Here is a 27,844-nt window from a genome sequence, read left to right as displayed (position 1 = left end):
TCTAGGCCCCTGCCTTCGACGGGCTGAGCCCGGCCGGGCCCCATGGGGGAAGGCCCGGCCACCAGGCACTTGCATACGAGCCCCAACCCCGGGCCTGGCTCCAGGGTGGGGCCCCGGCTGCGCCATACCGGGCAACGTCACGGTACTCAAAATCTTACGCATCATTAAGGGGGTTTTGAACCGCTCTTAGTCTGACCCGTCGCCTAAGACCTGTTTGCCTTGGGAGACCCTACTAGGGGCATACAGCCCCAGACAACATAGCTCCTTGGGTCACTCGGGTACTCAAAGGTCAATGCATGTGTGTGTAAGAAAAAGGGTTTGAAAAGTGTTTTTGGGTGGAACTGTTCTGCCATTCATTTTTCGGTTCACATTCATTGTGAAGCCTTTTCTTCCACAAATGTGCATTGTGTTTGCACAGAACATTTGTATTGGGAGTATCACTCCGTATGGGTGTGTTATGATCAGAATTCAATGATATATAGAAAATATTTTTACACAATTAATTTGCATTTTATTGCATGACATAAGTATTTGATCACCTTCCAACTATTAAGAATTCCGACTCTCACAGACATGTTAGTTTTTCTTTAAGAAGCCCACCTGTTCTCCACTCATTACCTGTATTAACTGCACCTGTTTGAACTCGTTACCTGTATAAAAGTCACCTTTCCACACACTTAATCAAACAGACTCCAACCTCTCCACAATGGCCAAGAGCCAGAGAGCTGTGTAAAGACATCAGGGATAAAATTGTAGACCTGCACATGGCTGGGATAGGCTACAGGACAATAGGCAAGCAGCTTGGTGAAAAGGCAACAACTGTTGGCGCAATTATTAGAAAATGGAAGAAGTTCAAGATGACGGTCAATCTCCCTTGGTCTGGGGCTCCATGCAAGATCTCACCTCGTGGGGAATCAATGATCATGAGGAAGGTGAGGGATCAGCCCAGAACTACACTGCAGGACCTGGTCAATGACCTGAAGAGAGCTGGGACCACAGTCTCAAAGAAAACCATTAGTAACACACTACGCCGTCATGGATTAAAATCCTGCAGCGCACGCAAGGTCCCCCTGCTCAAACCAGTGCATGTCCAGGCCCGTCTGAAGTTTGCCAATGACCATCTGAATGATCCAGAGGAGGAATGGGAGAAGGTCATGTGGTCTGATGAGACAAAAATAGAGCTTTTTGGTCTAAACTCCACTCGCTGTGTTTGGAGGAAGAAGAAGGATGAGTACAACCCCAAGAACACCAAAATCCCTGCTGCAGTGTGTGCAAACCTGGTCAAGAACTACAGGAAACGTATGATCTCTGTAATTGCAAACAAAGTTTTCTGTACCAAATATTAAGTTCTGCTTTTCTGATGTATCAAATACTTATGTCATGTAATAAAATGCAAATTAATTACTTAAAAACCATACAATGTTATTTTCTGGATTTTTGTTTTAGATTCCGTTGAAGAGTACCTATGATAAAAATGACAGACTTCTACATGTTTTGTAAGTGGGAAAACCTGCAAAATCGGCAGTCTATCAAATACTTGTTCTCCCCACTGTACTTTACAAATACAGCATGTGAGGTAATTCTGTCATGTGGTCCTGCTGTTTTCTTGGCTGTTTCATTTAAATGTTTGTGCCCTGTAGCACTGTTAAGGTCTCCTTGTTGGTACTGTATTGTTGTCATTTGTCTTCAGTCCATCTCTTTTTTATTTAATCCCAGTACTTATCCTGAAAAGGAGGTATTTTGTCTCCTGTCAGGGCGTTATTGTAAGTAAGAATCTGTTCCTAATGGATTTGCCTCGTAAAATAAAAAGTGCAATTTAAAAAACAGAAATTAAACACTGTTACCTGTAGTACAATTTGGAAAGGGCTTGTGAGGCTAAGCAAAATATATTTTTTTAGACCTAACGCACAGAATAAAATAATGGTCATAGTGATATGAAATGAATGGAGAAAGGAAGTGTAGTGTTCCCTGTAAACAAATTATTTTCCAAATGTTCAGGTTTCCAAAACACCCAGTAGACGAACTACAGGGAACATCGGCTATTTTGCCAGTAATTTTGCAAAATATCTGAATTGGCTGTAGATGCGAGGAGCTTGTTATTTTATGTAATTTATTTAAGCTTTCATTCATTAAAAAAAAATGATTTAATTAAAGTAAAATAATGTTCTCAAATATATTTGTGCCAAAATAATTGCCATCCCTTCATGTAATACTTTGTGTGACCTCCCTTTGCCAAGACAACAGCTCTGAGTTTTCTGAGCTCTGAGGCATAATGAGTTTGGAATATACATGACAAGGGATGTGATACCATTCCTCCAATCAGAATCTCAACAGATCCTTTAGATTCCGAGCCCCATGCTTGTAGACTCTACCCTTCAGCCAACCCCCCAGTTTTTCATTGGGGATTAGGTCAGGGGACTGGGATTGCAGTGGCAAAACCTTGATTCTGTAGTCAGTGAACCAATTTTGGGTTGATTCTGCAGTGTGATTTGGATCATTATCCTGCTGTAAGATCCAAACATGGCCCAGTTTAAACTTTCTGGCAGAGGCAGTCAGGTTTTAATATCTGTTGATACTTGCTGGTATCTATGATACCATGTTGTCCAGGACATCTGGAATTAAAACAGCCCCACAACAAAGATCCACCACCATTCTTGGGGTGGATGAGAAACATTTCTGCATAGCAATCCTTTTGTCTTTGCCAAACCTGGTGTTTGTTTAAAAAAAAATATATATATTTTGGTCTCATCTGACCATCCACCCTGGTCTCAGTGAAAGTTCCTGTAACGTTTGTGAAATTGTAAGTGGTTGAATTTCTTGTTTGATGACAGCAAAGGATTTTTTTTTTCTGGGAACCCTCCCAAACAACATCTGGTTATGTAAGTGCTGTTTGATCGTAATTTTGAAGATTTTCTGAAACCAAGACCCAACTAACATCTGCAATTCTCCAGCTGTGGTCCTAAGAGATTCTTTGGCCACTTGAACCATCCTCCTCACTGTGTGTGTGGGGTCAATACATTTCTTATACATTCTATGAAAACTTGTGTGTAGCTGAAACACCTGAACTCAATAATTGGTAGGGGTGGCCACATACTGTACATCTGGTCATATCAGTGTACTTTTGGTCATAAAATGTAAGTAAATTAGATTTTACCTACAATAATATGTAGGGGTGCCAATAATTATGGCCCACATGTTTTGAGGAAGAATATATAATTTATTTCACTTTTTTATAATTTTACTTCAACTGAATGTTGAAGTAAAAGTTTTGCACATATTCAACAAGATTGCCCATATTAGTGGAGGGCACTTTAAATCATCTGCAATGTAAGGAGCAGACTGAATAATGCAGACTGAATTATTGGCTTTATTGCTGATAAATCTTTCATTTAAACAGTCTTTTGCGGAATAAGTGTACTATGAATTAGTCGGTCAGAAATACTTCCTTGAGCTCTAAAGATGTATATATTAACAGTTACTATTGAAATTCTCAGAAGTTTACATATTGTCTATTTAAATCAAATGTAGGCTTGTTTAACAACATTGCATTATGTTATATATTATGTTAGGCATTAGGTTGCGTCATATTCCTTAATAGAATATAAAGTGGCAATCAAATGTATTCATCCTATTTTCAACATTTTGTGTGAAATGAAAAGAAAATGTATTGAATTAGTTTTTTTTTTACCACTAATCAACACAAATTACAATCAATTATTTTGTGTTTTTTTATTTGTAATTCATTTAGAACAATTAATAGATTTTATTTTTCTCTTTGACAATCAAATATGCAACAGACCCTGGGGGTTAGTACTTTTGAGAGCGACTGTATGCGATTTCTGAACTTCCTGTCCATTGCACTGAGCTTTTGGAAAGAAGTGACTGGATGAAGGGTAGCTTAATGATGAGCTTCCATGTAGTTGTTTAAGGCCTGGTTAAACACAGCCAAGAAGAAGTCTGCATCGTCCTTGGTGATACACATAGGAGGCTTAATCCGGAATGTCTGTTGATGACGAAAGAGAGAGAATATAAGCAGGAGATCCCCGAGATGTTCTTTGAATAGTAAACTCTCTAAGACTGTAGAGGTTAAAGCAATTTTGTTATTATTTCATTTGCGAAAAGACTACATTAATTAACATCAACAGTTAGAGAAATCTGGCGTATTGCACTCATCCTTGAGTTATACCGAAGATGTCAAGGTGATGTGTTCATTAAATACTGAATGTCCATCTGGTTGTAATGCTGATCTGGATGATGCCAGACGACTATGGCTACAGACATGTTCCAACCTGTATTAATTGACCAACTGATCATCTGAACATGGAAATACTGATGAACTATTGGCCTTAATCTGGTAATGATTCACGCAGCCAAAAGGGAATACTTGAATAACCCTCAGATGGGAAAATTGTGAGAAATGTATTGATATTGGAATGCAAATAGACAAAAACTAGCATACCAAAAGCAACATTTTTGACTCTGCATATTATAATATTTGATCCTAAAAGCAGGGCTCTTGTATTTGCTTTATTTACATTACTCTGTTGGCATGTAACTAATTACAATCCACAGGAACAGACAGAAAGTGGACTGGACCGTACCTGTCCATACACTCCACCCTTCCCAATCAGTACTCCCATGTCTTTAGTGTCTTCGAAGATCTCGCTCATGGCTGCTGGTGGGAGGGGTTCGCGGCTTGCCTAAGAAGGAAACAGACAGCCAGTGAAAGGTGGAGACAGGATATATTGGAAGGTTCAGTTGAGTTTCTTGACAGACGGAATCAAATGTCATTACTCATTTTGGGATCTGAAATTTCAAGCAGTGTTTAGACTCTAGATTTAAACACTGTACCCCTGGAGTTCCTCAACCATTTCTAGACAATGAGTTGTATTTGGATATTCTTTTAATGAAAGCTGAAATTAGTTTAATGTAGAAACAAGCTACTGAAGAATCTTTGGAACGTAAGTGTCACTTAGTAGGGGCACTTAAGATAAATGGCATTCCTGTTGATGTTTTATTGTTTTATTGTACTCTTATCACATGTTTTAATAATGACACTGGCATGTGGTTTTGCTGCTGTAGTGGTGCACTTAGTGGTGAACTCCACTGAGCTTGATTTTAGACTAGGCTTGATAAGTAAAATCCTCCCTTAGTGTATATTGTATATAAAAATGTAGGATACAAACTTGATGAATATACATTTTACAAAATCATAAATCTGTCAATAAACCAAAAGGTTCTTCAAGACACTTTCACATATTAAACCTTCAGATACTCAAGACTTCATAAGATGAGCTAAAAGTACATAGTAAAGAATGACAGACATTCTAATCAAAGGCAATGACGTAGACCACAATGACAGATGTACTGATTAAGAGGCAATGACTTAGACCACAGTTCCACTCAGGGGCACCAGTTTTAGCAAAGTTTGTTTGGCCTTAGAAAATCTAGCAGACAAAATAGGATTTTCTAAAACTACAGACAACATAAGATGTTCTAAAACTACACAGATCAGATTGTTATCGGTCTTAAGTATCTCACCTGGGCTTAAGAATGTAGGTTTGTGGTTATGTTCAGTCCTGCATACAGGTATGCAATACACCCTACTGACTAATAAGCAATGCAAACTAGAATTAAACTAGTGTTAGTTGTGGTCTGATAAACATGATATTTTTGTAAAGACAGTGTAAATACAGAATGTTTTTATAAATAAATATTGATAAATACTGAATCTTATTCATCTGATACATAGAAACATATTATAAAAAAGACCAAGTGTTTGTTTACTTAATGTTACATTTTATAAGACATGTTGAAGAAGACGCTAGAATCTTTTGTTGAAAACTTGCAGATATCAGTAGTTTGAGACGTGAACTTCTACGGTAGCATGAGCCACATTTCCAATTGAAATTATCTAAACAACCTCAAATCAATCTGTGAGAATAAAGCAGATCATATTTAGAGAAATATGATTAGCTAATTCATTAACTTGTGTACTCATAAGTTCTTATTGCCTAATAAAAATACATCTCCAAATATAGCTGCAAGCAGCGATTATGGGGCCCAAGTAATGACAAAAGGAAACTTGTATATGTTACTGTAACTAAGCAATTGTCTTTACATTTCTAACTTCAATTAAAGCTGCAAGCAGCATTTAGTGGGTTTCACCATTTAGTTAGCATGAAAGTTATGCAATATGGTTTGTAGGATAAAAGAAACTGTCCACATGTGTACAAACATTAACCCAATGTTGGAAGGATGTTTTTTTCTGTCCAATGGTGACCCCATGTAGTTTTTTACATACTGGTATGGTTCATACAACAATTGAATATCTTCATACATAGATACCAAATGTCAAACTACATCGAGATTGGTCATTTGCTGCCATATGAGTAGTGTTTTAAGTGTTATAATAACTGAGATGACTGAAAATCCATGATGGTGATTTTTTGGGTCTCAGTGGGAAAACATTTCATAGTGAGGAGATACACCTATGGACTAGGTAAAAGGGATGGGTGTGGTGACCTTTCAAAAAGTCCAACTTCACAGGCTTGTGCCACCACTGATTTGCATGTCCACTGCACCAGAAGTTGTGTTTCTTGACACTTCACTATATTAATTTGGGTACCTTTACACCACTTTAACTCACAGGAATTTGCAAAAAGGACAGTTTTTTGCCAGAAGAATAATAGTGAACTGGTAAGATAAGATAATAGGATTTTAGCATACTGTCAATTGACTTTGTTTGCGGAATAGCTTAGATTATTACAACAAAACATTTTCAGCATCAGTGTAATAAAAGATCGTAGATTAATTTCACACTCACAGACATCTTATATAATGAAAAGCTTAATTTTTCTAAGCTACACATTGAAAATGGAAATTACCATTTGAAAGGTTATGTTAAAAATTATATTAAAACTAGCCGAGCTAGATAATGTAGGTAATAAATTAGAGAAGTTACTTCTGTACATTAATAACAATCATACAAGTATACATTTTAGTCATTTAACAGATGCTTGACTTACAATAAGTACAGGTACATTTTCCTGGAATAAATTAGGGGGGAGTGCCTTACCCTATGACACAAAAACATTTGGCTCAATTGGGAATCAAACAGAACTTAATAATTATAGAACCACTTGAACACACAGGACAGGACAGGCCCCACACCCAAAGACACACACAAAACGCTCAGCATAAATCCAGGTTTGCGTGGCATCTATAAAACAAATAATATTGCTAGTCAATTTGAAATACATTTTATGGAAACCTTTATTTTAGCCATGGAATTGATCTGAAATCTAACAGGACAATAAAAGTTATACACTGGGGTCCAAAAGAAATAACTTACAAATGTTGCTGTTTTGATAGGACATTTTAACTTGTATTCACCAACGTGGTATTCAACTGATCAAAGTATAGTCGGGACATTAATGATGTAAAAAACATTACTATTTAAGTCTTTTTGATTAAATCTACACAGGCCTCATTTCCAACAACCATTACTCCAACACCTTATCCTTGAGTGATCATGCCAAATTGCTAAAGTGGTACTAGAACATCACTTAATTATATATTTTTAAAAAAGCTAAAAGCTATTTGCTTTGATAATTTAAACTTTATATGGTCTGTTTTTGAGTTGCCACAGTATGCAATATACTGTCAGGTGTTCGATGTCAATATTAGGTCAAAAAGTGCAAAAAAGAAATAGCTCACTGTAGATACCAGTCAGTCAATAAATGTTTTGATGAATGAAAGATGTGGAAGGTTTGGGGACCACACAATTTCGTCTCTGTTCTTTGCGGATGATGTTGTCGTGTTGGCCCCTTCTAACCAGGACCTTCAGCATGTACTGGGACGGTTTGCAGCCGAGTGTGAAGCGGTGGGGATGAAAATCAGTACCTCCAAATCCGAGGCCATGGTCCTCAGTCGGAAAAGGGTGGCTTTCCCACTTCAGGTTGGTGGAGAGTGCCTGCCTCAAGTGGAGGAGTTTAAGTATCTAGGGGTCTTGTTCACGAGGGAGGGAAGGATGGAACGGGAGATTGACAGACGGATCGATGCAGCTTCTGTAGTAATGCAGTCGATGTATCGGTCTGTCATGGTGAAGAAAGAGCTGAGTCGCAAGGCGAAGCTCTCGATTTACCGGTCAATCTACGTTACTACTCTCACCTATGGTCATGAGCTTTGGGTCACCGAAAGGACAAGATCCCGGATACAGGCGGCCGAAATGAGCTTTCTCCGCAGGGTGGCTGGGCGATCCCTTAGAGATAGGGTGAGAAGCTCGGTCACCCGGGAGGAGCTCAGAGTAGAGCCGCTGCTCCTCCACATCGAGAGGGGTCAGCTGAGGTGGCTTGGGCATCTGTTTCGGATGCCTCCGGGACGCCTTTCTGGGAAGGTGTTCCGGTCCCGTCCCACCGGGAGGAGACCCCGGAGAAGACCTAGGACACGCTGGAGGGACTATGTCTCCCGGATGGCCTGGGAACGCCTCGGTGTCCCCCCGGAAGAGCTAGAGGAAGTGTCTGGGGAGAGGGAAGTCTGGGCATCCCTGCTTAGACTGCTGCCCCCGCGACCCGGCCCCAGATAAGCGGATGATGGATGGATGGAGATGTGGAAGGAGCAAATGTACAACTAAACAAAAAAATAAGTACATCAGAATGTCTAATTTCAGAAATAGACACCTCCTGTCCTCAGCTTCATTTAATTCCTTTCTGCTAACCGAATACCTACCTTAACACATGCCAGTGCATTACATACTGTGACAACTCAATAACACAGACAACGTTAAGTTTAATTTAAATAAACCAAATAGGTTTCAGCTGGGTTTAATATAATGGAAAATTTATTGTGAACTGTTGGTTTTTTAAGTGAGGGTGAATTTTAATTTTTTTTAAAGCTCCTGAATTCTACAATTGTACACAATTGAATATCCTGCGGAGACATGGTGCACCCAGTCATGTAGGCTGAATTACCCTGACAGTGAAACATGACGTAGAACGTCATTACAGCGTGACAGAATGTTTTAACAGCGTGACAAAAATAACAATGTATTTATGTTGTTTAAATTATTTTGTTTGCTTGAACAAGTATGCTGCTAGTCCAGTAGCTAGAGTAGCTAGTAAGTGTTAGCTAGCACATGCTGTTTTGCCTTTGTTACAGTATACACTCTGGCTAGCAAGTTTTGTGCTGTGTTGCTACTGTACTGGATTTAAGGCGATAGTGATTTCTAATTCTCTGAACTGCTGTACTTTTTACATTTGAGGAAAATTCTGTGTTCACTTAATCCCACATCACTCAATGAATACATTTTATTTTTAACAATTTCACTGTTCCACATTTGGCTGATAATGTTCCCCCCCCACAGCATAGCTACTGTATATTCCTAACGTTAACAATCCGGTTTTGTTCACGTTTTCTTGCAGATACCTTGACCAGAGCATAACCGGTTATCTTCACCCAAGAGACCTACATTTGGTCAATCGTTTTGACTTTAAAGGTAAATGCATTGTTAGTCACAATGTCTAGTTACTGGGCCAAAAGGAAAATAATATTGAAAAGAGTTGAGAGGGACAAACAGGACATTCACTTGAATCACTACATGCTACAGAAGTTGCATCAATTCCAGAAAACCAGGAAAATGTTGAGCCATCTGTAGACTTCAGAGCTGGTATGTAAAATGTATTGCTGTGATGCTTAATTTGTGATCCTGTAACTAAACTCTACACTGTTAGGTTTTCAAATTTCTGTTCCCTCTTTCTCAGAACCAGGTTTCTCCCCAGTAATCCAGACTCCACTTCACAGAGCCAAGAGTTTGAGTACAAGTAAGTGATGTTATTTGTGACGTTTTTTGTCTTGGAAACTTTTGCTTCTATTTAAGATTAGGAATCCTTTTATCCATAATCAGTTTTTCATTAGGGCACTTGACTTTCTGGATAAAAGGTGTCGAGGTGTGTTGTACATTCCATTAGCTTTGCACAGTTCAATTATTGTTTCATTACTGAATATGCAATCTCTGCAGAGAAATTAAAGCTGTTATGTTTGTTCCCCCAGCTCGTCAAGTACTAAGCTTTACACCCCCAGCAGCAAATTTACCCTGGCAGCATATGGGTGAAAACGCTGGAGATATGTAATACGTTGCGCTAAACTAAGTTTTACATTTAAGTCCAATTCATTAAATGTATGCAATTACTTCAAAAAATTTTACGTCAATGATTATCAATAGGAGAAGGTCATCGCTTTGTTACTGGCCCTTGGACGCCCCTGGCATCTCGTGTACAGCACAAAGTTTTCAGCTATGAAGGTATATTCTAGGCCTATGTCTTATTGTCCAGTGTTTTAACAGTATTGAAAATATTGCCTTTAGTAGTTGTTGTTTTTATTTTTTTATGTAGATTTCCAGAGACTCCAGAATGAAAACCAAGCCCTGAGGGCGGAGAACCAAGCCCTGAGGGAATGCAATGCACAAGCAGGTGAGAACGTGCACTCTTTCTTAAATGTTATTTTTTTGTGTGTAATGTAGGTTCAGAATTACCATATGCCTTTCATTTTGTAGCTTCGGATGACAGGTTGTTAGTTTAATACCTGTTCATGTAGTAGACCTAGATATAAATGTCATAGTTTAGTATTTGAGGGACCAGGACTGACTACTTAATTCTTTTATTCTGGGAACCCCTGTAGGTGTGTTACCTGAAAGGAGCATCTGACCGTGAACGCAGAAAAGGCGCCGCACAGCTGAGAGGGACCCACAGCCGACCCCTTAAACCTAGGCTGACTACTGAAACCCCAACATCACTGAACTGGAACACTTTCTTTATCCTGCAGTCAGTAACATCAAGAAGCCAGAAGTGCCAGACTACACTCACCAAATCCACCCTGTTCACTGTAGATTTTTATTTTATTTTAACTTTAGTATTGGCTTATTTCATTCCGTCAGTGCTTAACAATTCTATTATAGTTTGTAAATCCTATTTCATACCTGTTACTTGATATTGCACATTAACTAGTACCAAAATTCTACTTTCATTCCATCAGTGTGCTTAACTGTTATTCTATTAATAATAGCTTGGAAATACTTTTTCCTTACCTGGTACCAAATATTTTACTTACTGTTTTTAACATCAGCATTTTTCATTCCGTCACAGTGCTTAACTGTTATTCTATTGTTAAATATAGCTTGTAAACCCTGTGTGCCACAGGTCAGCATTGCAGTTATAATTGTCTGTTCTACTACTGTTTTTACCTCCGTATTTTTATATAAATATATATGTCAAGTTTTGTTTATCACAGATACAAGAGACACAGATCTTATTGCAGCATGGTGTAAATCTTGTGCTCCAGGTCAGCAATGCCATTGTAATGGTCTATTCTACTCTAGAGCTTTACTCTAAATTATTACCACTTTTCCTATTAGAAATGGCTTGAAAATTGGTTGTTATACCTCGATTTATTTGGTGTCCTGCACATTCTTTGGTACCAAAAATCCTCATTACTTATGTTTACTGGTAATTATTTTCATCCCAGAGCTAACCTCTTTATATTATTAACAATTTATGTGTTATAATTTGCTTGTAGGGCTATTTTATTTAACCAAAATGTAATTGGAAACCTGCATGTTCTGTAGTGTGTATTTATATGTATATTCTTTTCTGCCTGTTATTTATTTCAGTGATCTACTGTACTTTGAAATGTGGAATTAAAACACCAAATGGAAATTTGTCTGGTTTGATCAATCATTATTCTCGATAAACTGCATGCTATAAATATTATATATATAAAAGCGGCAAATCGCTCGAAAATAGCGTTTGCCGCAGAAGGTCCGCCTTCTGTATAAGAGCGGTGGAACGGCGGTTGGCCCACGGGCCGGCCGCAGAACAAAGGCGGTAGGAAAGCGGCTGGCGGTGAGCCGGCAAACGTGTTTGCGATTAAGACATTCTGACGCTTCTACTGTCTCTGGAGGACCGCCTCCGGTCCGCCGATGCATTGCTATCTGGGTTACTGCTAGGTACTGAAGCACACTGTCCTAATTTTTTCACCATAAAAAGTGGAAGATGGGGACAATAATGCAATTTCGAAATGTGGAGGGGACAAGTCCCTAGTGAAATGTCCGCCTTCGTAAGATACCATTTTCAAAAATGTGGCTTTCCAATAGCTTGTACAGGCTATATTAGATCACTTTAGACAGGAAATGTTTCAACAATTAGACCTATTATATCTAAACTTTTTCAAAATATACAACAACAATTTACGAAATAGGCTAATATCCCCATTACAATACCTAGCTTCATTTGAAACTAACCCACAAAATCGTGTCCTCTTGGAAAGTTTGTAATCTTAAAAAATACAGGTGCTGGTCATAAAATTAGAATATCATCAAAAAGTTAATTTATTTCAGTAATTCCATTCAAAAAGTGAAACATTCATTGCACACAGACTGATATATTTCAAATGTTTATTTCTTTTAATTGTGATGATTATAACTGACAACTAATGAAAATCCCAAATTCAGTATCTCAGAAAATTTGAATATTACTCAAGACCAATACAAAAAATTATTTTTAGAAATGTTGGCCAACTGAAAAGTATGAACATGAAAAGTATGAGCATGTACAGCCTGAAGTACTGCAGCAATGTGGTGTGGAATGGAGTCGATAAGTCTGTGGCACTGCTCAGGTGTTATGAGAGCCCAGGTTGCTATGATAGTGGCCTTCAGCTCTTCTGCATTCTTGGGTCTGGCGTATCGCATCTTCCTCTTCACAGTACCCCATAGATTTTCTATAGGGTTAAGGTCAGGCGAGTTTGCTGGCCAATTAAGAACAGGGATACCATGGTCCTGTTGGAAAATGAAATCTGCATCTCCATAAAGTTGGTCAGCAGCAGGAAGCATGAAGTGCTCTAAAACCTCCTGGTAGACGGCTGCGTTGACCATGGACCTCAGAAAACACAGTGGACCAACACCAGCAGATGACATGGCACCCCAAACCATCCCTGACTGTGGATACTTTACACTGGACTTCAAGCAATGTGGATTCTGTGCCTCTCCTCTCTTCCTCCAGACTCTGAGACCTTGATTTCCAAAGGAAATGCAAAATATACTATCATCAGAGAACATAATTCAGCAGCAGTCCAGTCCTTTTTGTCTTTAGCCCAGGCGAGACGCTTCTGACGCTGTCTTTTTCAAGAGTGGCTTGACACAAGGAATGCGAAAGCTGAAACCTATATCTTGCATGGGTGCTTGGTGGTTTTTGAAGCACTGACTCCAGCTGCAGTCCACTCTTTGTGAATTTCCCCCACATTTTTGAATGGGTTTTATTTCACAATCCTCTCCAGGGTGCGGTTATCCCTATTGCTTGTACACTTTTTTCTACCACATCTTTTCCTTCCCTTCGCCTCTCTATTAATGTGCTTGGACACAGAGCTCTGTGAACAGCCAGCCTCTTTAGCAATGACCTTTTGTGTCTTGCCCTCCTTGTGCAAGGTGTCAATGGTCGTCTTTGGACAGCTGTCAAGTCAGCAGTCTTCCCCATGATTGTGTTGCCTACAGAACTAGACTGAGACACCATTTAAAGGCCTTTGCAGGTGTTTTGGGTTAATTAGCTGATTCGAGTGTGGCACCAGGTGTCTTCAATATTGAACCTATTCACAATATTCAAATTTTCTGAGATACTGAATTTGGGATTTTCATTAGTTATAATCATCAAAATTAAAATAAATAAACACTTGAAATATATCAGTCTGTGTGGAATGAATGTATACATTATACAAGTTTCACTTTTTGAATGGAATTACTGAAATAAATCAACTTTTTATGATATTTTAATTTTATGACCAGCACCTGTACTACCACCTTGACCTAACAAAAAATTTAAGCTGTCGATGGGATTGGATGTGACAATGCCATTTATTATAAATTGACAGGAAGTCACATGGCAAAAAACTTACCAAGGGAAATTTGTTAGAAATATATCTCCTAAAAACATCTATGTGTACAATAATATATGATTTGTAATATCTAACAAGAAACTAACCTCACTGGACACAAATACTCTAGACTATTTTTATTAGTTTTAAACACAGAAACAAATACTAGTCAAACATATTACCTGGAATACCCTAAAATAATATACTGTTTTTTTTTACAAAAAATGTGACGAATATGAAAATAAAGGTCTTCTTTACAAGGGGAAAATAAAATTAAAATTTCAATTGGGTTTGAAATTACACGGGCATTAATCATCCATTTATCATCCATATCCTAAACCTTCCACTGGAATCTAGATTATGGCAGCAGCAATTTCAACTGCCAAGACCAACTTACTCTTCAAGGAGATTTACAAACACTTAACATTTGCTCTTCCTAAAATAAGAGTTCCTTCAAAATAATAGTCCAATATAAACAAAAAGAATAACGCAAAACATCGAGAACTGAATGCTGCCATGCTCCCAACACCCAACCCATTCCCCATTGACTCACAAGCACTGCCGTCGCTCCTCACATAGCTTCAAAAATAGCCCTCCGTAACTGCTGATAGAACCACCAACTCCAACTCAACATTCTAACAGTTTCATTTCATAAGCGAAATCAGATTTTTTCTATATATCATTGAATTCTGACCATAACACACACATATGGAGTGATACTCCCAATACAAATGTTCTGTGCAAACACAATGCACATTTGTGTAAGAAAGAGCTTCACAATGAATGTGAACAGAAAAATAAATGGCAGAACAGTTCCACCCAAAAACACTTTTCAAACCCTTTTTCTTACACACATATGCATTGTATCACAATAAAAGTGAACAGAACAATTAAATAATTCACCTTATGTGCATACAGGACAATATGATTATCACACTCATAATTATTTTTCTATTTATGACTGAATTCAGACCACACACAGCCATGTAGAACAGTTCTCCCATTCCAAATAAGCAAAGCAGACAATATCTATAATGATCATATTTGTATTACATTATTTCCTGATAAATAGGTTATTAGATGTTACTTACCAGACTGTTCTTGCGTTAGCATTAGCCTGTTGTTAGCATTCGTCCTTTGTTGTCTGGTAACTCAGCTATCCAGCATTTGATAACCGTAACGGACTATGGCTACATTTAGTAAAAGTGTTTTTACGTTTTGCTATTTTATACTAATAATAATACTTATAAAACTGTTGAAAACACAAATCCTCTCTTTGTCTTTTCGACAAGTTAGCGTTACGCAAGGACACAATGCTAAAAAGTTCCCTAATGCTAAGTTAGCGTGCTAGCTAAGCTGACATACTGCCACAACCTTGTCTACAGTCAGATTGAGCAAATGAAGAAAACAAAACTTATGTCCCACCCAGCAACCTTTTGATTGGATCAAATACATAACAGATTCCTTCCCCTGATTGGGTATAATAAACTATTCTGCCTAGCAACAGCCTTCCATTAGATGCTGTCACCCTGCAGCCCATCCATTGGTCAGGTGCACAAGGGTTTGGTTGCATTTGGACAGGATGACGACAACAAGGAAATGTGCCATGTAAACACAAAGCGCATCTGCGTTTTCAGCGGAATCTCTCGGAAACAGCAAAGAAAACAGAATCTCTCTATCACAAACCATTTTGAAAGTATGTAATACTATGTCATTGTTATGCAAATACACCCCAGGCGTGGGCGGTACCGCCAAGTCCGTCCTCAGGGGGTTAAATATTATGGTCCAAAGATCCTTCAAAAGCAAACAACATGCCAATCTGTTCAAAGATATCAGAGTAGATGGCGTTTACGTGATTTTACTTCATTTACTTACTGCGGTCAAATCATTTGAGAAATCAAATCCAAATAATGCAATTGAAGATACTGGTTCCAGGGTCCTTCTCATCAAACGGCGTGCAAATCCGTTCAGTGGTCTCTGAAGAGAAGATGTCTTTAGAGTGTGTATTTTACTGTTCATAAATGCTCAAAGTTGTCAGGGTCATTGTAGCGCCCCCTTAAGGTCTATTTGGTCCATCTGTGGACCTTATTTTTAGTGCTATGTTAAAGGGCGTAAGTCTCTGATATTCCTGACGGGATATGTAGCCTAACAAAGTGCTACACCCATGTAAAACCACTCTGTTCAGTGGTTTCGGAGGAGATGTTATGTAAGTGTGTTTTTATTAACGGCAAAATCGTGAGAAACATCTGTGATATTTATAGTGCCCCCATGAGGTATTTCTGTATGGGACATTTTCTGTCCATTCCTGAGAGACACATATACTAGTATGTTTCCTTTCATAGCTGTTTGATGTTCCATTTGGGATTAATGGACTTCTAAAATCATAGACCCGCCCAGCTCAAATTAATTCGCTGATTTCGGCCATACTATTTGAGATATCAACTTTCCTTATAAAACTTTTAATAATAATGATTCAAAGGTCCTTCACACAAAAAGGCATGCAAATCCGTTCAGCGGTCTTGGAAGAGATCCAAGGAAAATCCAAGGGGAGAATTTGAAAGACCTGAAGGACTTTTTTTGGTCAGCATGAGAAGGGGTATATCTGTAATTTGGTTGCGTGTCTCTACGACATTCGGTTCATGAGATCTGAGCTTCACTTTTTCCATTTTCGACAGCACCACCATGAGGAGTAAGGGTACCATGATGGCCACGGTCCTTCGGACCTTGGCAGTCTACAATCAGATGGAGCGTTTGAACCAGAGGGGACCGAGCTATGGACCTCTGAAAATGGCCCTGAATAATAATAATAATAATAAAAATAGTAACTTCGTTTCTTGGCCCCCTAATAATAATAAAACCAACAAAAACAATAGGCTAGTTTAAACTGAGGTAAGTTAAATATATTTTCAACGCCCACGTGGGCAACGACAGTGACACCTGGAGGGGTGTGATTGGTAGGAACGGCCCCCCTGATCTGAACCCGAGTGGTGTTCAGTTATTGGACTTCTGTGCTAGTCACAGTTTGTCCATAACGAACACCATGTTCAAGCATAAGGGTGTCCATCAGTGCACATGGCACCAGGACACCCTAGGCCGCAGGTCGATGATCGACTTTGTTGTCGTTTCATCTGACCTGCGGCCGTATGTCTTGGACACTCGGGTGAAGAGAGGGGCGGAGCTGTCAACTGATCACCACCTGGTGGTGAGTTGGATCCGATGGCGGGGGAGGAAGCTGGACAGACTCGGCAGGCCCAAGCGTACTGTAAGGGTCTGCTGGGAACGTCTGGCCGAGTCTCCTGTCAGAGAGATCTTTAACTCCCACCTCCGACAGAGCTTCGACTGGATCCCGAGGGAGGCTGGAGATATTGAGTCCGAGTGGACCATGTTCTCCACCGCCATTGTCGAAGCGGCCGTTCGGAGCTGTGGACTCCGGTGCCTGTCGAGGCGGCAATCCCCGAACCCGGTGGTGGACACCGGAAGTAAGGGATGCCGTCAAGCTGAAGAAGGAGTCCTATCAGGCCTGGTTGGCTTGTGGGACTCCTGAGGCAGCTGACGGGTACCGACTGGCTAATGACCAAGACCAGAGAGCTGTGTAAGAACATCAGGGATATATTGTAGACCTGCACAAGGCTGGGATGGGCTACAGGACAATAGGCAAGCAGCTTGGTGAGAAGGCAACCACTGTTGGCGCAATTATTAGAAAATGGAAGAAGATGAAGATGACGGTCAATCTCCCTCGGGCTGTGGCTCCATGCAAGATCTCACCTTGTGGGGCATCAATGATCATGAGGAAGGTGTGGTATCAGCCCAGAACTACACGGCAGGACCTGGTCAATGACCTGAAGAGAGCTGGGACCACAGTCTCAAAGAAAACCATTAGTAACACATACGCCGTCATGGATTAAAATCTTGCAATGCACGCAAGGTCCCCCTGCTCAAGCCAGCGCATGTCCAGGCCCGTCGGAAGTTTGCCACTGGCCATCTGCATGATCCAGAGGAGGAATGGGAAAAGGTAATGTGGTCTAATGAGACAAAAATAGAGCTTTTTGGTCTAAACTCCACTCACCGTGTTTGGAGGAGGAAGAAGGATGAGTACAACCCCAAGATCACCATCCCAACCGTGAAGCATGGAGGTGGAAACATCATTCTTTGGGAATGCTTTTCTACAAAGGGGACAGGACGACTGCACCGTATTGAGGGGAGGATGGATGGGGCCATGTATCGCGAGATCTTGGCCAACAACCTCCTTCCCTCAGTAAGAACATTGAAGATGGGTCGTGGCTGGGTCTTCCAACATGAGAACGACCCGAAACACACAGCCAGGGCAACTAAGGAGTGGCTCCGTAAGAAATATCTCAAGGTCCTGGAGTGGCCTAGCCAGTCTCCAGACTTGAACCCAATAGAAATCTTTGGAGGGAGCTGAAAGTCTGTATTGCCCAGCGACAGCCCCGAAACCTGAAGAATCTGGAGAAGGTCTGTATGGAGGAGTGGGCCAAAATCCCTGCTGCAGTGTGTGCAAACCTGGTCACGAACTACAGGAAATGTATGATCTATGTAAATGCAAACAAAGGTTTCTGTACCAAATATTAAGTTCTGCTTTTATGATATATCAAATACTTATGTCATGCAATAAAATGCAAGTTAATTACTTAAAAAGTCACACAATGTGATTTTCGGGATTTTTGTTTTAGATTCCATCACTCACAGTTGAACAGTACCTATGATAAAAATGACAGACTTCTACATGCTTTTTAAAAATCTGATTGGATAAAAGCTATGATTTATCTGAGCTGCACTGGAAACAGAACAACCGAAGGAGAGAAAAGCAATGAAACTACGTCAGTAGACTGATGGGAACGAACTTTGTAAAATATATCCATTGATGCTGGTAACGTGATACTTAGTAACACGTTACTCTAATCTGACCACTTTTTCCAGTAATGAGTAATCTAATTACTCATTTACTCTGATTACTGGTTAGTATTACCAAACCAGTAATCAGAGTAAAGTTACTTATTCAAGTCATTATGCGTTACTATTTTCCATTTTCCTTAATAAAAATATATATGCTTTCTTCTTGTGTCTCGGGGAGTGAAGTCACTCGACAAGTCATGTTTTCAACATGAGGACAGTTCGTGTACCACGCAGCAACACAAACATACACCACAATGGAGGGAGGAGAGAGATGCGCGAATACAGTCATTAAACATGGTTGACTCGCCCTCATTTCATGCCATAATAAACAAGATCCCTACGACTGTCAATGCCGAACTGCCTCACAGAACTACAAATTAACATTCTTTTGTCTAATCTTTTTTTTTTTTTTAAACCAACCCAAAAGTTACCCAAAAGAGACACTCTGGCAGAGCGCATGCGCGATTCATTTTCAGTCTGGACGCGGAGGAGTTAACATCTCCTGCTCTGACTGCAGCTCGGAGGAACTGCTGTGCGAGGACTGGGCTGCCTGTGAGTGCTTTCAGATGAGTGCTTTTCCCATGGCGGCACCCGCTGCTTGTTGAGAAGAGTAAGAACAGGTCTCCAATAACACCACAAAAAGTCACTAGATTTGTCGCTAGTCGCTTTTTAAAAAAAAAGTCGCTAAGGGGGTCTGAAAAGTCGCTAAATCTAGTATGATGTTATTGGTGCAGAAATCGAAAACATTCACTCTTCATATGGACTACTCAACAAAGTAGTTGCAACAGTGACTGATAATGGATCCAACTTTGTCAAGGAGTTTAAAGTTTATCAGCCTATCACAGAGTTGGTTGATGAGGCGGAGGAGGGAGAGTTCAACCCCACATATGATGATGATGTCACTTTTTTAGATCTGACAGAAATCCTCTCAGCTGATGATGAAATTGATGGCCAGCTGTCTCTTCCCCCTCCCCACAGGTGTGCTTCACACACCATCAACCTCATTTCCACAAATGATGTGGAGAAATATTTAACTTCCAATGCAGAGAGCAAGGCTGTGTATAGGAGCAGCACAGCAAAATGCACAGCTCTTTGGACCAAATCAAGTAGATCTACCCTTGCATCAGAAACAGTGGAGGAAGTCAGCAACAGAAAGCTCCTGGTACCAACATCCACAAGGTGGAATTCCTTTTTTGATGCTGTAAAGAGAATTGCAGAAATCCCCATGAATGAGCTGAATACTCTGAGCACCAAACTGGGAGTTAAGTGCTTCAAAGACAAAGAGTACCAATTCCTGCATGAGTACTGCACCGCCATGAAACCTCTAACTGTAGCACTGGACATTTTACAAGGTGACTGTCCTTTTGGGACTTTACTACCCACACTTGAAGTTTTGATAATAAGAAGACCCTGGTTGTCAAAGATGCCCTCTCCAGGATGACTGCAGGCCTTCCAGATGCCATAGTGCATGTGTGTTCCATGTTCTAAGCTAGTTAAAATTTATTGCATCCCACTATTCATCAAAATGGTACAGAATATTCATTATCATTGCAAAAGAAGATTAAAACAAATACAAATATCAGTAAGTAACCTAAAACAAAATTCAATCCATAATATTGATCCCAAATTAGGCATGGTTTGCAAATAATTCAATGACATAATACATAGTAGGCCTTATTGGGATAAACATATCAATTATATTTTTCAGCCTATCCAGACTAGTTTTGCCAGTGTGCTGGACGACAACAATGCCCTTCTTGCAACTGTCAGTTGTCCAAAATTATAACTCTGATGGCTGAGAGATGCAGGTAGGAGGGAGTGAGTAAAAGAGCTTCTGACAGCAGAGTGCCGCCTCACAGCTGCTCCTGCAGCACAAAGCCCTGCCAGTGTGCCCACCACATCTGCAGAAAATGAAGTCATGGACTACTTGAGGTCAGCTAATGATGACCTTCAGATTCTGCATAATTTTTCAAACATAAAGAACATTTTCTGGAAAACTCTCCAACCCATCAAGTGCTCCTTTGGAGCGGCTTTTCAGTCTGGGAGGTTTGGTGCTCACGCCTCGAAGAAATAGACTTTCTGACAAGAGGTTTGAGAAGCTTCTGTTAATGAGGTACAACCACTGGTTTACTCGCCCCACTCCACTCTTTCACTAATAATATGCAATTACAACATAAGATTAGGCCAAAATAACAAAAGTAGACATATCAGCCTACATGTGGTGTTATAAACGTTTTGTTTTGTAAAACCACTCCTTGCTGCTCTAATGCTGTGAACAACAGGTTTAATGTTCATAAAACATGTTAAAAAGAATGTGATAGTTACATTTATAAAGAAAGTAAGTTTTGCCATTACAATGTTAACAGTTAAATATGTCAGGTCAAGAAAGACTGTCTTCATTTTATATTTTAGAAAAACAAGTATTTATGCTAATTTCAAGAAATAAATTAAGTTCAACTTAAAATGTCAGGAGATATATTGTTGACGTTACTGTTAAAAATGCACTTCCAATAAAGGTAGTGTTGGCAAAACAGGTTGTCATTTTTATGTTGAGGAGGCGGGGGTTGTTGTTGGCAGCTGCTGAAAGTAACTAATAAAGTAACTTGTAATCTAACTTAGTTACTATTAAAATCAAGTAATCTGTAAAGCAACCAGTGAACTGCTGAAACCATAATAATGTACCGGAACAAACTCATTACGGTTTCAGCAGTTCAAAAAAATGAAATAATAATCATAACAATCATAAACAAACATGCGTACTAGAAGTATAAAAGAAAACTGCACATTTAAAAAACAAAACATACAAATGAAACAGTATTTAACAGGGTGAATATTATTAAAAGGTAGTAGTAAACAAAAGTTTTTAGCCTAGATTTAAAACTTTGGAGATTTTTTGGCAGTTTGTTTCAACACAGCATGACTAAACTCTGCCTCACAAACCTTTGTCCTTACTCTGGGAAATGTAAGCAGACCAGACCCAGACGACCTGAGGGGTCTTGACGGTTCAAACCACTTTCACCTATTATTATGTTTTTATGTTATTTTCTAGAGTAATTTTGCTCACAGACAAGGCTTACTTACCTTATCTTTGACCATTTCCACTCCAATCTGTAGTCCCTTCCCACGGACATCCCCAATGATCTCATATTTGTCCCTTATCTTGGACAGCCCCATCAACAGATAGGTCCCCATTTCATGGCTGATTTGCTGCGTGCCATCCTCCTTCATTGTCTGATGAGTAGTGTGCAACAAAAAACACAACTCAATGTATTAGACTTTATTCATGGATAGGCACAGGATACATGCATGCTAGAAAAGTTATTAGAAAAAGGTCATTGCACATTTACTTTCAAGGTACCAAAACCTACTCTTGAATATAGAAAATGAACTCAAACTACTAATTACCAAAAAATTATTATATAATAAAAAGGACATTTTAAATGCATTCATCACAGGTATTTGTTTAACATGTTTTTTTAAAGCTTATCACATTTAGTAGTTTTGTTTATTTTTTCCTGCTTACATCCAGAACAGATGAGGCGATGGCACAAGCCACTGGATTACCACCAAACGTGTTGAAGTGAACTCCCCTTCCAAACGAAGCAGCAATCTCTGAAACCCAAATTACAATAAAATAAAAAATGTACATAATTACAATTCATAGGAAAGTGTGTGTATGAGGATGTCTACCACTAAATGATAATCAAGGGGATGTGTTTCAAATATGTTCTATTAAAAGATTAAACAGTTACAAATGTGTAAAACCTATCCATCATGGTGACAAATTAACAGATGTATTTTAAATGCTGTTCTTAATGCATTTGTGTCTCAGAATGAGGGCTGCACAATTTGGATAAAATATTGAAACAGATTAAATATATTGATTATATTGAGATATTGGTTATCATTTATGTTTGAAAATTGATGGGTGTAAAGAGCGTAGATAATCTCACTTAAAAATAGAAATCCTAGCCTCCATTATGTGCTGTTAAACTGAATAAAAATCCAGTTTAAGTTTATTTTACACTAATAACCAATTTGAAGGTGCAGCCTGTATCGAAATATTCATTTAATTTAACTGTGCATTTAATGCAATGGCATTTGCCGCGTTTGCTATGTTTGTGCCGTTGCCATAGCTGGTTAGTCTACACACCCCTGTTAATATGCCAAATTCATGTGATGTAAAAGAATGAGACAAAGATAGATAATGTCAGAATTTTCTACACCTTTAATGTGATCTATAACATGAACTATTCAATTGATAAACAAACTGAAATCATTGAGGGGGAAAAATAAAACATAAAAAAGAATAACAATAACCTGGTTGCAAGTGTGCACACCCTTAAACTAATACTTTGTTGAAGCACCTTTTGAATTTATTACAGCACTCAGTCTTTTTGGGTAGGAGTCTATTAGCATGGCACATCTGGATGTGGCAATATTTGCCCAGTCTTCTTTGCAAAAGCGCTCCAAATCTGTCAGATTGCGAGGACATCTCCTGTGCACAGCCCTCTTCAGATCTCCTCCCAGATGTTCAATCTGATTCAGGTCTGGTCTCTGGCTGGGCCATTCCACAATGTTAATCTTCTTCTGGGGAAGCCATGCTTTTGTGGATTTGGATGTGTGCTTTGGGTCGTTGTCATGCTAAAAGGTGAACTTCCTCTTCATCTTCAGCTTTCTAACGGACGCCTGAAGGTTTTGTGCCAAAACTGCCTGGTATTTGGAACTGTTCATAATTCCCTCCACCCTGACTAAGGCCCCGGTTCCAGCTGAAGAAAAACAGCCCCAAAGCATGATGCTGCCACCACCATGCTTCACTGTGGGTATGGTGTTCTCTGGGTGATGTGCAGTGTTGTTTTTGTGCCAAACATACCTTTTGGAATTGTGGCCAAAAAGTTCAACCTTGGTTTTTGGTGGACTTCAGCCAGGCTTGGATGTTTTTCTTTGTAAGAAAAGGCTTCCTTCTTGCTGCCCTACCCAATAGCCCATTCATATGAAGAATACAGGAGATCGTTGTCAAATGTAGCACACAGCCAGTACTTGGCAGAAATTACTGCAGTTCCTTTAATGTTGCTTTAGGCCTCTTGGAAGCCTCCCTGACCAGTTTTCTTCTCATCTTTGGAGGAAGGTCCAGTTCTTGGTAATGTCTCTGTTCTGCCATATTTTCCCCACTTGATAATGACTGTCTTCACTGTGTTCCATGGTATATCTAATGCTTTGGAAATTCTTTAGTACCCTTCTCCTGACTGATATCTTTCAATAATGAGATCCCTCTGATGCTTTGGAAGCTCTCTGCGGACCATGTCTTTTCCTCTGAGATGCAACTAAGAAAATTTCAGGAAAAGCCTACAAGAACAGCTGAACTTTATTTGTGATTAATCAGAGTCACTTTAAATGATGGCAGGTGTATAATGACTTCTATTTAACATGGGTTTGAATGTGATTGGTTAGTTCTGAACACAACCACAACCCCATTTATGAGGGGTGTGCACATTGATGCAACCAGGTTATTGTAAGGTTTTTATTTTTCATTTTTTCCATAGAAGATTTCAGTTTGTTTTTCAATTGAATTGTTCACATTAAACGTGGAAAAGGTTCTGACATGATTTGTCTCATTCTTTTACATCACAAAAACTTGGCATTTTAACAGGGGTGTGTAGACTTTTTATATCCACTGTATTGTGGTGCCGCTTGTAAACTTGAAGCAGACATCTTCGCTAGCAGTTGCAGGTAACTCAAACTAACATTGAGTATTTAAACAAATTTAGTCTAGGTATTTAAGTAATCCACAAAAATACCTACGGCACCCACAGGAAAAACAATAACGGACGTGCGACGCATACCTGTTGCCTCGCGTGAAACGCATATCTTTCACCTTTTTTGGAGCAGAAAATAAATTTGCGATTTGGATATACGTTAGACCGGTAATTTCGGCAGGCAGGAGAATGGCCTTGCCGAAATTATACCCTTGCAAACTTGCTTAAAATTGTGACTAGAGTCAAATACTTTTTGTGGTACAGTCAGGTGGTTAACATGAGCTACCAAATTATTATAAAGTGTGCACAAATGAAGCAGGGGTCTGGGGGTCCTCCCCAATTTGTTGTATTATGCATCATTTTCAAATTCCTCTGCTACTGTGAACATGAATGTCATGGAAATAGAGTAAATAGGAGTAAAAAACGGTTGCATCAATTATATTAAGGATTAAAACATCCGATCATAGACATGGATAAGATGTTTGGAAGAAGCATGAACCCTCCCTCCAGGAAGGATGGGGTAGCCTAGTTTTGTTTGTTGCTGCTCCCATGCTCTGGATTAGTCTCTCATCCCACATTAAGTCCCGTTCCACCATTGAAATTTTAAATCAAATTTAAAGACCCACCTTTTTCTCTTGCTTTTAGTTCAGTCTGAGGTTGTCCTTTGGTTTTTGTCAGGTCCACTCTTTACTTATTTGTAATGCCCTCTTACTGTGTTTTAATCTGTTGTTGGTTTTATTCAATTTCTCTTAACTTCTTATTGTATTACTTTGATATGATTTTACATAATTTTTGTTATTTTAAGTGTTTTCCATTTTAGTCTTGCCCTTGCCTCTTACCCAAAATAGTTTGGTTAAGATGCTTCCCAATACTGTACTTCACTAATTACTGTTGGGAATGTAGGCTAGCTCTCTTTCCTTCATGTGCAAATGCGATCGAAAATGTGCTTTAAGTGATCACTAAACTACAAAGAATGTGTAACTACTGCAGTTACCAAAGCTTTCAAATTTGATTGATAGCTGTGTATTTCACTAGTATATATATTATTTGCTTTCCGTCCATCGTGCTTTAGCTACTATTCTATGTTCATATGTAGGACAAATCAATCAATCAATCAAATTTATTTATAAAGCCCTTTTTACAACAGCAGTTGTCACAAAGTGCTTTACAGAGACACCCGGCCTTAACCCCAAGGAGCAGACAACAGTAGTGTTGAATTTCAGTGGCTAGGAAAAACTCCCTAAGGTCGAATTTTAGGAAGAAACCTAGAGAGGACCCAGGCTCAGAGGGGTGACCAGTCCTCTTCTGGCTGTGCCGGGTGAGATATTAAGAGTCCAATTGGAATAATAAATAAATTTCTCTGGGCTAAATCCAGAGTCTATTTGATTTTAGACTAGGTCAAAAGTATGACCAGGTGGACAAGGACAGGGACAGCAACGGGCCCCCCAAACCAGGTAATCCAGGTGTGGACCAGGACCTCATCTCCTTCTAAAATTTAAAACTGGAGGAAACTGAGAAAAGTTAGTAGTCCATCCCTCATATCCCCCAGCACAGTAATATAGCAGCGTAACACCTTGGAACTGAGACGGGGGGGTCCGGTGACACTGTGGCCCTACCCGGGGGAGGCCCCGGACAGGGCCCAACAGGCAGGAAATCAATCCAACCACATTGCCAGGCATCAACCAAAGGGACACCCACCAACCGCAACCCCCCTGAATGAGGGCCGAGTATTGCTAGCGGCGTACAGCCCAATTGCACAAGTGCGCAACAGAGAGTCAACAACAAGCCAGTGACTCTTCCCCCGAAAGGCATTGGAGGGAGGGCATCCCAGTGGCGACGAGAGCCCACCTGGCAAGACAGCAAGGGTGGACAGTATCAAGCCTACTGGTCACCTTCACGCCCCCGGGCCAGGCTACACCTAATGATAAACCGTGCTGTAGAGATGAGTTTTTAGTAGACACTTGAATGTTTGCACTGAGTTTGCATTTCTAACCTTAATTGGCAGATCATTCCACAGGAGTGGAGCTCTATGAGAAAAGGCCCTGCCGCCAACTGTTTGTTTAGAAATTCTAGGTACAATTAAAAGGCCTGCATCTTGCGATCTAAGGTTACGTGTAGGTATGTATGGCTGGATCATTTCAGCCAGGTAAGTAGGAGCATGTCCATGTATTGATTTATAGGTTAAGAGTAAAACCTTAAAATCAGCCCTAACCCTAACAGGCAGCCAATGTAAGGACGCCAGGACAGCAAAAATGTGTTCAAATTTTTTTGTTCTAGTTAGGATTCTAGCAGCACTAATTGAAGTTTATTTATTAAATTGTCTGGATAACCAGAGAGAAGAGCATTGCAGTAATCTAATCTAGAAGTAACGAAAGCATGGATTAATTTTTCTGCATCAGTTTTTGATAGAACGTTTTTAATTTTTGCGATGTTTCGAAGATGAAAATAAGCAACTCTTGAGACATATTTTATATGTTCTTCAAAGGAGAGGTCAGGGTCAAGGGTAACGCCAAGGTTTTTTTACAGTTTTTTGGGATACGACCATGCAGCCGTCGAGGTTCACAGTGAGATCTGCTAACAACGCTCTTTGTTTTTTGGGTCCTAAAAGGAGCATTTCTGTTTTATTTGAGTTTAAGAGCAAGAAATTCTCTGTCATCCACTTCCTAATATCTGATACGCATGCTTCCAAAATAGCTAATTTAGGGGCTTCTCCATGCTTCATTGAAATATATAACTGTGTGTCATCAGCATAACAGTGAAAGTTAATATTGTGATTTCGGATTACATCGCCCAGAGGGAGCATGTATAGTGAGAACAATAATGGGCCCAGAACCGAGCCTTGAGGAACTCCAAAGCATACCTTTGACTTGTCAGAGGATATGCCATCCACACTAACGAACTGATATCTTTCAGATAAATAAGATTTAAACCAGGCTAGAACATGTCCACGTAGCCCAATATTGGTTTCCAGTCTCTCTAAGAGAAGGGAGTGATCAATAGTGTCAAAAGCAGCACTAAGATCAAGAAGCAACAGGACGGATGCGGAACCTTTGTCTGAGGCCATTAGAAGGTCATTTGTTACCTTCACGAGTGCAGTCTCAGTACTATGATGGGATCTAAAACCGGACTGGAATATTTCATAAATGTTTTTTGTCTTTAGGAAGGCATTCAGTTGTTGGGAAACACATTTTTCTAAGATTTTTGAGAGGAACGGGAGGTTCGATATTGGCCTATAATTGTTTAATATGTCGGGATCC

At 39.6% G+C, this 27,844-nt stretch overlaps 1 protein-coding gene across 2 annotated transcripts in view; it reads right to left on the bottom strand.

Moving 5' to 3' along the window:
- Positions 1–3,727: 3,727 nt before the first annotated feature.
- agxt2 (alanine--glyoxylate aminotransferase 2) overlaps positions 3,728–27,844 on the bottom strand; it is a 67,813-nt gene continuing 43,696 nt past the window's right edge. For both annotated transcript variants that reach the window (XM_013136996.3, XM_013136997.3), the window contains exons 11-14: positions 22,355–22,443; positions 21,913–22,062; positions 4,602–4,700; positions 3,728–4,003 (exon numbers count right to left, since the gene is read on the bottom strand). In XM_013136996.3, the coding sequence (XP_012992450.2) occupies positions 3,899–4,003; positions 4,602–4,700; positions 21,913–22,062; positions 22,355–22,443 (443 nt within the window). In that variant the 3' untranslated portion in view covers positions 3,728–3,898. The remainder of the gene's footprint in view (positions 4,004–4,601; positions 4,701–21,912; positions 22,063–22,354; positions 22,444–27,844) is intronic.

Source organism: Esox lucius, chromosome 14 (assembly GCF_011004845.1).
Source record: "Esox lucius isolate fEsoLuc1 chromosome 14, fEsoLuc1.pri, whole genome shotgun sequence".
Classification (NCBI taxonomy): domain Eukaryota; kingdom Metazoa; phylum Chordata; class Actinopteri; order Esociformes; family Esocidae; genus Esox; species Esox lucius.
The sequence above is the reverse complement of the archived record's forward strand: the minus strand, read 5'-3'. Positions and strand labels throughout refer to the sequence as shown.